At 37.3% G+C, this 16,541-nt stretch overlaps 1 protein-coding gene across 6 annotated transcripts in view; it reads left to right on the top strand.

The window, feature by feature from the left end:
- The window catches only part of GRM5 (glutamate metabotropic receptor 5), a 682,630-nt gene that overhangs the window by 646,266 nt on the left and 19,823 nt on the right, over positions 1-16,541 (top strand). For 4 of the 6 annotated variants that reach the window (XM_043994303.1, XM_043994304.1, XM_043994306.1 and 1 more), the window contains one exon: positions 10,366-10,461. The exons of the other annotated variants lie outside the window; for them this stretch is intronic. In XM_043994303.1, the coding sequence (XP_043850238.1) occupies positions 10,366-10,461 (96 nt within the window). The remainder of the gene's footprint in view (positions 1-10,365; positions 10,462-16,541) is intronic. 6 annotated transcript variants of the gene reach the window in all.

Here is a 16,541-nt window from a genome sequence, read left to right as displayed (position 1 = left end):
TTCCATATTACCAAATACTGATGGTGAAATGAGTAACAATGAAGCAAAGTGTCCATTGAAAAAGCAATTACTTAAAATTATTCATCTTTTTAAACATGTTCCCATTACAACTGGAATTAAGACATCCTTTGGGATTCTCTGAAAGCCAAGAGAAAACTCTTCATCAATAGAACATTTAATCTGGGGTTTATGATTAAAGCCTATTTATCTTCATTAAATTGTCAGTTTTCAAAATAAAGCAACATGCTCATAGCTTATAAAGAAATAAATTGTGCCTACATACTCATTGCCATCAAATGAGAAAGTGAATAGCACGAGACTTGGTGTCTGAACATCTGGAATCTACTTTCTGCTCAGAGAATTCTGTATGAATTTGGAAACTTCACTAGATCTCCCCATGCCTCAGTTTCCTTTAAAATAAAGGAGTAGGATGAGATGATTTCTGAGATCCTTTCTCACTCAAAGCCCTGAGATCATATGAGTTTTTTACTAAATGAACTCTAAGGCCCCCTTAGACCTAAACCCATCATTCTTTCTTGTTTTGTTTCAAAATAAATGATTTGATAAGAGACAGCTAGGTGGCACAGTAGATATAGTGCCAGTCCTGGAGTCAGGAAGACTCATCTTCCTAAGTTCAATTCTGGCCTCAAACACTCACTAGCTGCAGGAAATCTGGGCAAGTAGCTTAACCGTGTTTGCCTCAGTTTCACCATCTCTAAAATAAGCTGGAAAAGGAAATGCAAATTCCTCCAGGATCTTTGCCAAGAAAATTCCAACCAGGGTCAAAGCAGTTGGACACTACTGAAATGACAGAACAACCACAAAGCTAGGTAGCACAGTGAATAGAATGCAGGGCTTGGAGTAAGGAAGGCCTTGGTCCAAATCCTTCCTTATACACTTACTAGCAATAAAACCCTGTGTGCATCACTAAAGCTCTTTGTGCCTCATTTTCTTCATCTGTTAAATGAAGCTAATAATGTCATCTGTTTCACAGGATTGTTGTGAAGATGAAATGAGATAATACATGGAAAATACTTTGCAAAGCTCAGCTTTTTTATAAAAGTTTCAGAACCAGAAGGGTACTCAAAGGTCAACTAGCCCTACCCTGTTCATATTAGAGGAACATTTATAGGGAAGCTGGAGTCCCAGAAGGGGAAGTGATTAATCCAAGATTGCACCACTAGTCAAAAGACCTGGAGTTTATGAATAAGTCAATGAAAAGGCATTTTATTAAGCTCTTAATATATGTTAAGCCCCATGCTAAGTCCTGGGGATTCAAATACAGAAACAAAGTCTTCCCCTGTCCTTAAGGAGCTTACATTTTAAATAGGAGAAGAAAATGCATATAGGGAAGGGGTGAACAGGCAGGACTATTTGGTTCTGGAAAGTTACAGAGATGATAGGAGCATCAAGGAAAAGATGGGCAGTTCCCTTTCAAATGCAATGGGAAAGTTGATTTGATTACAATTCAAGAACTGAATTTAGGAGTTGAGGAAAGGAAAGAGGATGGCTATCAAGGTAATTGCTCAGATTATCATGATGATGAACTCAGAGGAGTAAATAAAGTGAAGCATGTCTGGGTTCTGATCAATACAAAAGTCCAGAAAGCAGCCACACAGAACCTTTTCCTGAAAGGTCATTTTATTAATACTAGTTAAAATCTATTTTTTTTTTTGGTTTTGGTTTTTTTTGTGGGTCAATGAGGGTTAAGTGACTTGCCCAGGGTCACACAGCTAATTAAGTGTCAAGTGTCTGAATTCAGATTTGAAGCAAGTTCCTCCTGAATTCAGGGCTGGTGCTTTATCCACTGCACCACGTACCTGCCCCATTTAAAATCTATTTTTAAGGGGGATAGTGAAAATACAGTTGGTTGGACATCAGGAAACCTGTGTTCTAATCCTGTTTCTGCAATATACTTACCAGCTCTTTCATCTTGGAAAAGTCACATAGCCTCAGTAAGCCTTTTAACTCACCTGTATACAATGAAAGAGTTGGGCTAGGTCAGAGGTTCTTAACCTTTTTGTGTCACAGATGCCATTCATGGTCTGGCGAAGCCTAGACACACCTTTTCTGAGTAATGTTTTTAAATGTATAAAAGAAAATGCATTGGAGTACAAAGGAAAATAAAGATTAATGGAAAAGAGGTCTGTTTTTTTTTCCCTACATGTTAATGAATCCCCTAAAATCTATCCATGGACTCTTTGGAAGTTTATGGATGCCAGGTAAGAATCTCTGAATTAGATGATTGGTAAGGTCTTTCGTTGCCTTTAAATTTTATTACCCTGGAATTATATAATGAAATGATCTGTAAGATTCTTTCTAACTCCTACTGTCCATAGTTTCAGAGGATCCGGGGGGATAAAACCCCAGAATCATGCCACGGTGATGACTACAGTATCTATGGAAATAGATCAGTCTCTCTCTCTTTTAAACTATGCTGGGAGAAGAGGGAAGTAATGAGATGTCAATGTTATCAGTCAACTGTGGCTATATGAATATACCTGCATAACCTTTAATACATCAATTAGTTATTATCAGTTAGAGTTAGCACCTGTTTACTAGTCTACGATGTGAATACAATCATTGTGCAAGTTGGTATGGGAAATAAAAAATCAATGATGAGATCCTTTTCAGAAAAATATACATCTCTTTTCTACATGCCAATCTGTATGCCCAGAATGCACCATTCCCCAAAGGATCCCTTCCCACCTTCTATAATGCTTCCAATTGTTCTCAAACCCTCCTGTTTGTGCCATCTTCTCAGATGACTTTTCCTTCCTCCAATCTTGGATAGTTTTCCATGCAAACACAAAATTCTATTTTGTAGTATTACTCAAGTATGCAATCCCTACTGAATTAAATCCTTTTTGAGGGCAAAGGCATAGTTTTCATTAATCTTTGCATCTTCCCCAGGGTTTAGCATATTACCATGCATTTTGGAGATGCCTTAAAAATGTTTGCTGAATTGACTTAATAAAACTTGGTTCCTATCTTCTATAAGCTTAGGTTCTAGTAGAGTTCCTTGAAGGCTCTGACTACCTACCTGTAAATCTGTGCTTTCTTGCTTAGAGAAGACAATTTAGATTCCCTAGTAGATTTTCAAAAGCTTTTATAAATATTGGCTCAGGACATTGTTTGGGTTTTTTTTTTTGAGCTACTTATTAGTCACATCCTTTTTTCCCCAGCTTGACATTTTTGGATGATTCCCTTTGGTACATTACCAGGCTGTGTAAAACCACTTTTCTGAGACTTGACACCATAGGATCCTCTGGAACAGAGAGCCAACAATTTCACTAATTTATTTATGAATGGAGTGTTTTTGTTTGGTTTTGTTTTTTAAAGAAACAGAAGTGGCCAGTTATCTTTGTTTTTTTTGCATTATTGAATTTGGTTAAATACTCTCTCTGGTTCTTTCTTTTTTAAATCATAGCTGTGCAGGCACAATCCTGAGTTCAATCTAATTGCACTGATCTCTGGCTTTTAAAACTTGATGAAGAACTAGGCCTTTGAGAGTTGCGAGTGAATCATTGTTTCCAATGACTCTCCAGTTCCACATTCTAATTGCAGTGTGAATGTCACCACAGTCTGCTCCTGAATTGCCTTCCCTTAATATCATGCTTTAACCCACACATCATAACTCATGGCTTTCCATCCTTTCTCTGATGAACAAAAGCACCCATCTAATGTCCTATAATCAGAGCTGGAAAGGCTGCTGGAACTATATTACTAGCCTGAATTGAACTTGCAAGATCCTTGGTAAATTGAAGACAAGGGACTAGGGTGTCATTCAAAGAGGCAACGTCCTGGCTTATTAAGAGTGACTATCATAAAACAAAATTTACCATTTCAATTGTACTGAACAGTAATGTGTTTATGCAGGCCTTTAAAGTTATCAAGTTTTTCATGAGCCTTAAGGGTTGGGACAGTTATATATTTTTTGACTTTGTATTCCAGTGCCTAGCCCAGGGTCTTTCACATAGAATGTACTTGCAAGTAGGTGTGCAATTATTGTAGAATGACACATTTGATCCTTAAGACAACCGTGCAAGTGGCACAGTCGTGATTATACCTATTTAACAAATTTTGGAGTAAAACTAGATTTAAATCCTGGCTTACCTATTTACTATGTGACCTCTCCATTTCTTCATCTGTAAAGAAGGGATAACAATGTATGATGCAGTGGGAATCTATTTGAGTCTGAGAATTTGAGTTCAAATCTCATCTCTACCACTTACTAGCTGGGCCTTGATTCTTCATCTGTAAAATGAGGTAGTTATTCTAGTTGGTCTCTGAGATCTACCTCTGTTTCTATCATACTCATACCACTTTGAGGATCAGCGGAGAGAAAAGTAAATAAATCATTTTGTGACTCATATAATACTCTTTAAGTGTGAAGTATTCATAAGATCACAGATTTAGAATTGGAAAGGATCAAAGAGATTGTCTTCAACCTGACTCGTTTTATAGATGACGAAACTGAGGCCAAGAGAAGTGACTTACCTAGTCATATAGGTAGAAAGAGTCAGTCGGGAGATTCAATTCAAAGTCCTGTGATTCCAAATTCTGTGTCATTTTTACCTAACCACATTCCCATGTTCTTACTACTATTAGATTGTCAAGGCCCAACTGTCTAGGCTTTCTCCAAATGTGGATAATTAAGAACAAACACGAATTTATCCTATTATCTATAAAAATATAACTATTAAGATGGCAGAAATATTAATCTTTTTAAAAAGATTACTTATGACAACATGGTTTATTTCAATGTTTAAAGAACACCTCACAAATTAAGTAACTTACTCAATTGACTTCAGCTGATATCAAATAGTAGTTATTTCTAATATTTCCTACCAGATTAAGTTAAAAAATAATAAACCTTCACTCACTCTGAATATTTTCTGAGTGCTTCAAAACTTTAATACCCCATATGAACAGGTCCAGCTAGCGCTCCTAATTCTAGACCATAGTTTAGACATTAAAAACTGTAAGGGTGCTTTCTACTGCTATCATCACCAATATCCGGCTGTTAACTCTAATTGCTCTTATTAAAGAACCTTATCTGTGTCTTCTGTCTGTCGATGCAGGGACATGAAATTCCTGCATCTTCTTTGCCAGAAGTAACTATTTTCTTTTCCTGCAGATTCTCGCTGATCTTGCATTCTCTCACTCATTATTGGCAAAAAGTGGTGTCTGTGTACAGGAGTGATGGTGGAGGTGGGGAGTTTGCTGAAATAGACACAATTATTTATGTCTTTAGCCTAACTCCTTTAGATTAATCCTGTACAAATAAAGTTTCATTACCGAACACAAACTTTGTCATTCCTCCACCTTTGTCATCATGCCTAGTTTATGATTAATCACTTCAAATCCTATATTCAATCACCATAGCAGTTTTCCAAATGATTTCTCATTTTTTCTTTGTACTGACTCTTTAAGCAGTCTCCTCTTTTTTTTTTCTCATTCAAAATTCACTTATTAATTGCCTACTTAGGTGCATCTCAAATAGCCCCTGACAACCGAAATCCAACTCCTGGCCTTCTCCTGGCGGAACTGTTTCCACTAACAGGAGAAGGGGCGAAGGCAAGTCACTGGCGCCTTAAAACCAGTCACTTCGGGCAGGTGGGGCTCGTTAGCCTTGGCAGGCAACCCGCCTAGGGGAAGGAAACCCTGATTTTAAACCTCTGCTGCCTTGGGGCTATACCCATATATGGGAAAGGCTTCAGATCCACCCAGGCCAGCACCCTGGAGAAAACACTCCAGCTACTCCTCATGGGGTAGATACAACACGAGATGCGGCAGTTACCGGTTATAAGTAACTCAGGAGCTGCGGACTGCACAGTCACACTGTGACTTGTGGCTCTTCAAGGAGCTGATCCATGGTCGTCTGTGACTGGTGGAGGCCTACTACTTAGGTGCAAGGCATCATAATAAGGTCTAGGGTTAAAAAGACAGAAATTAAAAGGAATCACTGCACTCAGGGAGCTTTCATGCAACTGAATGTGTTCCAATATGATTCAACAAATTAAAACAGTTTCACTGTGATTTCCTTACAGGTAGAGAAATAACTTCTAGCACTTTCAAATGCTACACTTCACTGTATTACTAAGAAGACATTGTGAAGAGCTCAAATCATTATACAAACATGAGATATTTTTCATTGTTGTTGTTTTGGACTGGAACTGTTACTTCACTGATATAGGAAACTCCCCGATGCGGAAATTCCTTCTACCTATGCAGATCTACTCCTACATTAATTATCATTGTTCTCATATACTTCGGGAACATAGATTTAGTGTCTAAAGAGCCATTAGAGATCATCTAATCCAATTCTCTCATTTTCTAAAGGAAGGCACTAGGAACCAAAGAGTTGAAATGACTTGAATAAATATTTGCCCAGGTCATATAAGTGACCTAGGTCCTCTGATTCCAAATTTGTAACTCTTAGTAAAACATGTAATTTGTATAATCTTCTGAGGTTTTTCAAAGTGCTTTTCTTACAAGAAATCTGTAAGGTAGATAGTGCAAGCTTCATTACCTCCATTTTTGCAAATAAGGAAGTTGAGACTTGAAGAGATGAAAAAAACGTGTTCATAAACACACAAGTCAGGATAAAATCAAACTGAGTTCCACTGATTTATTACCATCATCAGCATCAGCATCCTTGCATTAGTAGTAGTAATAACAGTAATATGTCATATAATAATATATATATTATAATGATATAATAACAACAGCAATAATAATGAGCATACCTCACCATAGAGGTATCTATTGGACTATCATATGATTATAAAATAATAATAATAATAACAACAATAACCACAACAACTAGTGTTTATATAGCACTTTAAGGTTTACAAAGTGCTTTACAAATATTAAATCATCTAATTCTCACAACAACCCTGGTAAGTAAGGGCTATTACTATGCTCATTTTACAGAGGAAGAAAGTGAAGTGGAATTTAAGTGACTTGACTAGGGTCACACAGCTAAAACATGTCTAAAACCAGATTTGAACTCAACTCCCTGAATTTAGGGCCAGTGCTCTTACCACCTAGCTAGGTTAAGAAGGATGATTCTTTATTAATATGGTTTCATAATTAAAGACAAAAAAGGTGATAGGAAAGAAGACAGTGGAGGAAAGTATCTTCCCAACATGTGTCTCACTTTACGTGTTATGGGAACCAATATTTTCAGTGAGAGTTTGAGCAGGGCAACCATGAGAGAAAATTGTGAAGTTGGACAAAGATCTTCATTTTTCTCAGCTTGCCCCTTCTAAGACTTCACCCTCACTTCTTTGGGTATGCAGGGCCCTTGTGCTGTCCTGTCTTGTCCTTTTGTCCCTTCCCATTTTTTACATTTGACCAAAATCTATTCCCTCTAAAGAATGTTCTCATATCTGATACTATGGGTTGAAGTCAATGTGTTTCTTCTACATGTGAATTTTCATTTAAAAAAATCTTAGTCCTTGGGGGCAGTTAGGTGGTGCAGTGGATAGAGCACCGACCCTAGAGTCATGAGGACCTGAGTTCAAATCCGACCTCAGACACTTAATACTTACTAGCTGTGTGACCTTGGGCAAGTCACATAACCCCAATTGCCTCACACACACACAAAAAAAAATCTTAGGCTTCATTGTGAAAGTTTTCCCAACCAAAATGTAAGGAGACATCAGCAAGTAAATAAGAAAGGAATTCTAAAGAATTTCCTGGATATTGAAATCATATAATAGAATTATTCCTCAACCAACAGGCTGACTGTGAAACACAGTGTCTGAGTCCCATAGCCAGGTTGTCTACTGATATCATGTAGAATATACTCTGTGTGTTACTTTACCCTCTCATAAGTTATTACAGATGTTTACCTATCTGAGAAATGGGCATAAAAATTGAATTCAGTTTAGCAAATATTTATTAAAAGCCTATTTTGCACAAGGCACTCTGATAGATGTGGAGGCTATAAAGACAAAAACATAAGGAATACCCATGGCCTCAAGAAAGTTTAGAAAGTTTTACAAAGCATCTTATTGGGGAGGCACTGGATTGAGAATTAGTATGAGAGTGAATCTGAAATTTGCCACTTACTATGCATGAGACATTAGGCAAATCATTTAGGCTGTCTGGGCCTCAGTTTCCTCTTTTGTAAAATGAACATGAGGTAAACTTTTAGCTCTCTTTTATCCCTAAACTTTTGTTCCTATGAACAAATACTCAAAAAACCTCATAAGATTAAGAGATTATGCAGTCATTACTATTCACATTTTAGAAATGCAAAAAACTAAGTTTGAGTTGTTTGCCTAAGGTCTTACTGCTGTGTAATGTAGGTCCTGGACTCAAGTCAAGATATTCTGATTCCAAATCCAGGACTTTTACCACTTCTCCACATCTGCTTATATATTCCCATGGATGTCTCAATGTTTAGTGACATTATTATTATTTGCAGAAGAATTTATTGTCTTTGGGAAAGGTGTTTTGGAGAAAAACAACAAAGTAAACATGCCCCCCTTGGGGGAAATTGATCCTGCTCTTTCACTACCTTCAAATTTATAAATAATCCACTGATAGCCTATCCTTTCCTACAGTTAAATCAAAGCCAAAATTCATGAGCCTGGGCAGCAACCTGCAGTTATTAAAGCATCATTTATTACCTTGAACAGGGCAGTGAGAATGGATGAATGGAAACTGGATGACCATCCAGCCAATATGATTAGGTAGCTATTACTAGTTCACAGTCAGCCAAAACAGATCTCATCTGAAGGCACAAACAAGTTTTTCAATCAAACTTAATGGATCTCTCACCTCGTTTAGCATGCAAGAGATACTGGAAATGTCTCATAATCAAAAGAACTTCTTGCTTAGTTAGAAACTTGTGTTGCATTTGAGATCCACATTACTTCCATGTTTTGTCAGAATTGGTATCTTGAAAGCTTGTCCTAGTGTCTTGAAGTGCTGGATTAAGATTCAGAAAACCTGAATTCCAGTACTGGCTCTGCTGTTGTATATGAGCTCTTAAAACCTTGTTCTCCTCATGTAAAAAGTACCAAAAATAATACTTTTATCTCCCTGAAGGTAGAAAATTGGACCAGATAACCACTTGAGGTGAGGAATTAGATGAAGCAGTCACTTCCAACACTGAGAGAAGGAAGGTGACTTGCTCATTGACTCAGCCAGATCTCTATGAGATCTTAAATAAGTCATTTCATTTCAATGAAATGGAAATAAGAATATGCCACACCTTATCCATGGAGTTGTTGTGAAAATCCAAAATATGGTAATATAGGTAACTGTGTCAGTATGACATACAGCAGTCATGTCATAATCAAAAAGAAATGAAACCACTAAATCGTAGCTAAGACTCACTCAGGGCTGCATATTGACTTAGTTTTAAAATGTAATGTTATCAATGTTATAGGGTTGTTTTTTTTTATTTATTTTAAGTATTTCCCAATTATATTTTAATCAGGTTCTGGCCACCCTTGGGAGAGTTGTAGTCTACATGAGGCCTTTGGGTCACTTATTTGACACCTCTGGGGTAGTGCATATTGTACTAGGATTAGAGTCATGAAAACCTGGGTTCAAACCCCTTTTCTGTTTCCAATGCATTTCTATCAACATCAGAAGAAGCTCCCACAGTAATAAAATCAATAGGATAGGGTCTCCACACCAATGAAAGGTCTTTAGTGTAACTTATAACCACATTTTGAAAATGGTCCAGTGATATATCATAAGAAATTTTTAAAAATTAAAATTTCTTACATTGTGATTTTTTTTGTCTTTAAAATGAAGAGTTTAATACCTTCAGAGGAGTATTATACAATATTTTCACATGGAGGGGCCTATAAGATCCAGCCTTAATAGTTTAAGCATCTCTACACTCCCAGCTAAGCTTCAGTCGCATGATGGCTTGGGCAGGAATCTGTCTTAGACCTCTTTCCATCCCAAGTACCCAATATAACACGGGGTAGGATCTCAGGAAATGTGGGTTAATGAAGATTTTGTTGGTGATTAGTAAGAGACATTAGAACCAGATTTCTTTAATGAGGTTTTAAACAAACAGTAGTGATATAAATTGCAGGGTATATTTAAAAAAACAAAAACAAATAACCAGAGCACAGTGTCTTTAGGTACTTAATGAACATTTGTATAATAAAAAAAATATCTGAGAGTGATTGTTAGATTCTGGGCTAAGGTTTCCTGCTGTGTTCTAGGACTGCGGACTTTAACATGGGGTCACAGGGGCCTTTGGAAAGCCCTGGATTCTGGGCCCTCTTCTAAGCATCCCTCTTCACATTGGCTCTTCCACCACACAGCTGCCCAGCACACAATCACCTCTTTCTCTTTGCTCCTGTCGTTGTCATGATTCATTAGGTACAAAGGCAGGAGACTGGCCCAGAACAAGTCGGAAATAGAGTGTTTCACCCCCAAAGAGAGTATGGGGAATGGTGGGCGAGCAACCATGAGCAGGTAAGCAAACAGTAAGTGGCCTTAGGTAGTGTGGAATGTCTGTGAGCAAGAGGAACCAGTGGGCTAGGCCCCAACCCAGATCCTCAGCCTGTACTACCTGTGCTTCCCATCCAGTATGTCCATTTTTGGCCACTGCTGATTCTTTATGTCTGTTTGGTTCACAAAAACCCTTGGGGGCCATTCTCATTTTAAGTCATGAGAACTTCATGTCCAAGATGCTGTTCTTACCCAGAGTAGTGTGCTTTGCATGCTTAAATGTGAATCCCAAGGGTATGACTTAATGGATGCCCTGAACTGGAGATTGGGAAGAGGAGGAGATTATAAGGATTTCATATCACAGACTGAGCTGACCACTGTCTAGGTTAATACAAAAGCCACTGAATAATGGCCCTCAGACCAGTCTGGGATTGAGTCTGATACTCCTTGTGAGTCTGGCATGACCATTGCTGTAGCAAGCCAATCAATTGGTAGGGATGACAATGACTTCCCAGTGCTAAAGAGATGAGCTAGCCTTCCTCTGATTCTTATAGATTTGAAGTTTCTTTATTTCCTGTATGTTCTGTCTAAATTGTACCTGTCATTCAGCTGTGCATGTGTCTTAGTAATGGTTCATCTACTACCTGGAGTCTTCCAAGGAATCTGTGACCTTCTTGAAGCTGGATGTGTTGCATGAGTTTAAAAAAATGCTAAATTACATGGATGTATGTTTCCAAAATAAATTATTGAGCTAGAAATAAGTTTTGATCAGTGATATGGATAGGGATAATTCCCTATGTGTAACAAATGAGGAAAAAACTGTATTTGAACTTAAGGAAATAAGGTGTGAATGGGGGAGAGGGTAGATGCTGGCAAATCAAATGCTCATGATGCCTGAAAGCTGCCACTACTCAATTCTCAGCAATGTATTCTTATTTTTATATCTACTGCCAAATGGTATTGCTTGCTTTTTTAAAATGGCAAAAAAGTTAATAAAAGTTATGCATTATTATCTTCCAAAAAAAAAACAAGATTATTTGAGGCAGTTCTCTGGGAATTTGTGAGTGGATGCATGGACTCATATATCTGGCTTTGCCAACAGCCTTGAGTTCTAAGTCATTTCTCAATTGTGTTGTGATTTGGAAACATAGAGCTGAAACAGTACATCCCTGACTTCAGAGGAAACACAGTAAAAATGAAAGCAGACTCATTGGTTAACTTTTATTCAAACATATACATCCATACACACATACATGTATGAACACAGTTATATATACACATATATTTTTGTTTACATATACATATGTATTTGTATAGTATATAATGCATATGTATGCATATGCATAAGTATAAAAGTATATGCACACACATATATATGTACATATATATTTGTTTATATATACATACACACACATTTTTCCCCTTTTCTGTTGGGGTCATAAGGAAATCCATGTTTGAAGAAAACTTCAAGAGAGATAATAATGTGGAACATTTCACACTGGCTTTTGAGTTTGTTTTTTTCTTCATTGAGTTCCTTCAGGTTTGGGAGTCATTCATATTCTGCTGTGCATCCAATTCTCTATAATCTCCTAGATGCCTGAGACCACTTTTACTCAAGGGCAACTTCCATAGAGGAGTCATTCCACCAATATTCCTTCATGCTAGAGCAAACGTTCTTAACCATTTTTGCATCATGGACTCCTTTGGAAGTCTGGTGAAACCTATGGACCCCATCCCAGGATAATGTTTTTAAATTCATAAAATAAAAAATGTAGGATCACAAAGGAAAGCAAGTATTTGAAATCCTTTTTAAAAAATGTTTCTTAAAAGTTCATGGATCCCAGGTTAAATATCTCCCAGAAGATCCATATGGTCACTCTTATGCCAACCCCAAAGATTTAGCTTTGATTCTGGGAAGGTCCAAGATGACCTCAGAGTTGCCTGCTCTTCAGGCATCACAACATATCCTCACCCCCAGTCCCATCCACCCAAGAACACCTCAAAATTTCTAAAGCCAAATCAAAATGTCCCGTGATGTCTTTCAGATGGATCTGAACTAGGGAAGATGTGAAGCAACTTTTATCATATTAATCCAATGAGTTAAACATTGAATAGATACTCTAGGGAAGCCTTGTGGAAGTATATCACCAGTGGCATGCTCTTTATACAATTAGGGCATTTTAGCACATTTGGGTTGTAAAAAGTGTTTAGCACAGTTCCCGACTCAGTAGGCACTATATAAATGTTTATTCCCTACCTCCTTCTTCTAACAGAACCTGTCTCACTGGGTTGTTGTGAGTATTAAATGAGATAATGTTTATAAATCACTTAACACAGTGTCTTTCACTGAGTAGGTGCTTAATAAATTATTACCTTCCCCTTCCATACATATTGGTTGCTTAATAAATGATTGCTAAATGAATTACACCCAGCTATTGTAGAAAGCATAGAATTCCCATTAATCATACAACCTTATTCTTTGCTTTTGGTGTAATGGTAAGTGCACCAGTATTTCAAATGCTAGAATTCTTGTTAATTAGTGATAAAGCATCCCCTGAAATGACTAAAGACAATGTATTTTCCCTGTCCACACAGAAACATATCATTTGATTGTTTTATGATCTTTATTAATAGTTTATGCAAAGCTTACCAGGTGTTGATCTCCCAACATCTTCATGAGGCTGGTAGGACAAATATTAGCACCATTTTACTGCAGATGAGATGTTAAGTGAGAGAGTAAATAAATAGAAGCAAGATGAAGACACAGGCCAAATTTCTGACTCAAAAGAGCATTAAAACACATCACCTCATTTGGAGGTGCAGAGAATACTTCTGATGTGTGAATTCCAGGACTAGAGTAAATTTTATAATAAAGAGGTTTCTGGAGCATGTTAAAAGAAGCTTGGGGATAAGCCTTTAAAAGAATATTTGTAAAACAATATCTTGGGTTTCAGGAATAAAATTAAATAATACCCCTACCCTCAAAATGCTTTTCTCCTAGAAAACAGAGTATGGAAAGGGATGAAAGAGGAAATCTATTAGTAAAAAAGTCATATAATACTGAGGTTGGATTATATAATATGAATGGTAAGGTGACAAATTATTCAGTAGAATAAGATAAATTGTTTAATAAGTAATTAAAGCCAATAGATTGAATAAAAGTGAACTAATCGGGGGGGTAGCTAGATGGCGAAGTGGTTAAAGCGCTGGCCCTGGATTCAGGAATACCTGAGTCCAAATCCAGCCTCAGACACTTAACACTTACTAGCTGTGTGACCCTGGGCAAGTCACTTAACCCCCATTGCCCCGCAAAAAAAAAAAAAAAATTAAAAAAAAAAGTGAACTAATCGTTTCAATGCATCACTGTCCAAATGGCTTCAAGGTTAGATCAATTCTAGTGTTCTAGTGTAGTACCCACTCACATTGTTGCATGGATTTCCCAGAGGTGGGTTCTCAGAGGGTGTCTGACTACTCATCTCGTATAAGTCCAAGGGGGTAACCCTGAAGTATTAAGGGATCTTTTCTTTTGTATTATCACTCAGGAAGTACCTTCCCCCCAACTGTTGAGGTTATAATTGCTTATTCTAGTTCATATCAATTAGCCAGTGAGAATTCATTTGTTTTAGCTGGTACTGTTTATTAACATAGTATAAATAGAATATTCAGTACACAATATTCTCCCCAATAATCTGGGACAGTCTTCTACAAGGATATATAGAGTGTGTGGAAAATATATAAAGAGTATATACAGGAGCAGCTAGGTGATGCAGTGGATAAAGCACTGGCCCTGGATTGAGGAGGACCTGAGTTTAAATCCAGCCTTAGACACTTGACATACATTCTAGCTATGTGACTCTGGCCAAGTCACTTAACCCTCACTGCCCTGCAAAACAAAACAAAACAATAAAGAGTATATACAGAGTATATTTAAAAGTATATGTGGCAAAAGGGTAGATCCTAAGTTCTGCTCAGATAAAAGTCCTTTTCTCTAAGTTGTCATGAAGTTTCCCTGGAGTTTGTGTGCTCTCTACTGGGCCACAAAGATCGAGGCCCTTGTAGAACATTGAAGTTTTACTTCTGTCAGCCCAATAAGGAAAGATCTCTGAAGCCACCTTTCTTCCAGCTATTTAGTTTGTCCTCTTTCAGCTGCTAGGTGCATGCTGATTACTGGTCTTGTCTCATTGACATACCAATGAAGAACAAGAAGGCTGTGATACTTTCTTTGCATTCAGTCTCCCCAACCCCACAACCAGCCTTCTGATACATACCCAAAAGTTCTTCCTTCTTATTCCAGTGCAGTTGATGGATTGTTCCTGTTAGAATCTGCACTTCTGATATACATAGGCACAGAGCTGTGTCTTATTCTTTCAACAAACCCCAAAACATTGCATCATGTGACTTAATCCAATGGCTCCTTATTCCTTCCCAACTTGATTAAGTAGGCTGTTCATACCTAATTAATGTCTCTGATTGAATCACTAGAGGTTTCTAGGATCTTTTCATGCCTAATTTAGAGATTTGACTGATTGATTCTATAACTCAATCAAAGTGGCAATTTCTTTCTGTTAAAAAGATCAGAACATAGAATATCTTGTTAGTTACATTTATTGGGGCTGGGGATACAAAATACTGGATACTAGTCTTAAGAATGACTATCACTGGAGATGATCTAAGTGAAAAACTAAGCCTACCCCTTTGTAACATTCAAGTGTAGGTGCATTTTATATCCTTAAAGCCCCAAAGAATAGTTAGACCTGTCAGTTAAGAAGCTTTTCGGAAGTACTTAGTAATGACCTCAGGCAAGAGTCATTCCAGCCTCAGTGTCACTATTTCCTCATCTGTTCAATGAAGGAATTACACTAAATTTTCTATTACCCATGTCCTTCCAAGCTTTCAATTCCTGTGAAACAGCATTGTCCTATGTAGAATATGAGTAAAATATGATCATCTCTACCATAGAGGTGTCTTCTGTGCTATTGGAGAGACAAGACTCACATATAGTAGAAGGAGGAGACCTGGTGGTGGTGGAGGTGGTAACCATTCATATTTTTATAGCACCTTAAGATTTACAAATTGCTTGCTTTACAATGACATTTGTAAGTCAAATATTATATTTTTTTTATCCCTACTTTACAAATTAAGATACTGAGACTCAGACAACTTAAGTAACTTATCTGAGGTCATTCAGTTGTTTTACAAGAAAATTCAAAAAGTCACAACACAATAAATAGGAAGGAGAGGAACTAAATCTAGTTATTTTGATTCTAAATCTGGTGTTCTTTCCTCTTTACTATTTCCATGTAAATGAAGCAATTGGAATTGTATCATACTTTTATATTGTCTTGCATTATTCATTAACTTTTTATGCATATATGCATATATTGCTGGCCTCCTCAAGTAAACTCTGAGCTCCTTCAGTAGATACAACATTTGCTTTATTAAACCTTCATTTCTAAGGTTTGTTCTAATCCAAAGCTTCTTAAACTGTGAGTCACGACCCATAAGGGGTCACATATCTGAATGTAGGGGTTGTGAAAGATTTGGCAACCATAAAAAATTATGCATACCTATTTTACAAGCCTACATACCCAGTGCTGTGTAAAAATTTCTCCAGGGAAAAGGGGTCACGAGCAGAAAAAGTTTAAGCCCTGTTCTAATCAATAAAGGCTATAAAAGTCCAATGATGGGAGATGGCAATAGTGACCTGTCATTGGGATATAGCTTCACTAAAGCATTCAATGTGGGGATTAAAACCAAGAGAAGTCACCACATCCCCTGAATGACAAGATGAGCCATAATGATAAAAGGAGCTCAATTATTCCAATATACTACCATTCTACCCCATTCTGCTGTTGTAGCACAGGAAAGTACATGACTGAGAAGGGCCACAAGCCATAAAGTAAAGGCCCCAAGGAAGGGCAGTGGCAGAAAAAATTAAACTTTTAGCACCTTTTTTTCATAAAATACAGATATATTCTTTAGTGTCCTAACCTCAGGCCATTTTATTCATGACTATAATTGAGTTAGAGAATATATTTTTCTGACGCTGTGATGGGGATGGGGGTGGTCACAGTATTCTTATTGTTCTTTCCCTTGCTTAGAGG

The sequence above is a fragment of the Dromiciops gliroides genome, chromosome 3, assembly GCF_019393635.1.
Source record: "Dromiciops gliroides isolate mDroGli1 chromosome 3, mDroGli1.pri, whole genome shotgun sequence".
In the NCBI taxonomy this organism is placed as follows: Eukaryota; Metazoa; Chordata; class Mammalia; order Microbiotheria; family Microbiotheriidae; genus Dromiciops; species Dromiciops gliroides.
This window is presented reverse-complemented; position numbering and strand designations above follow the sequence as displayed.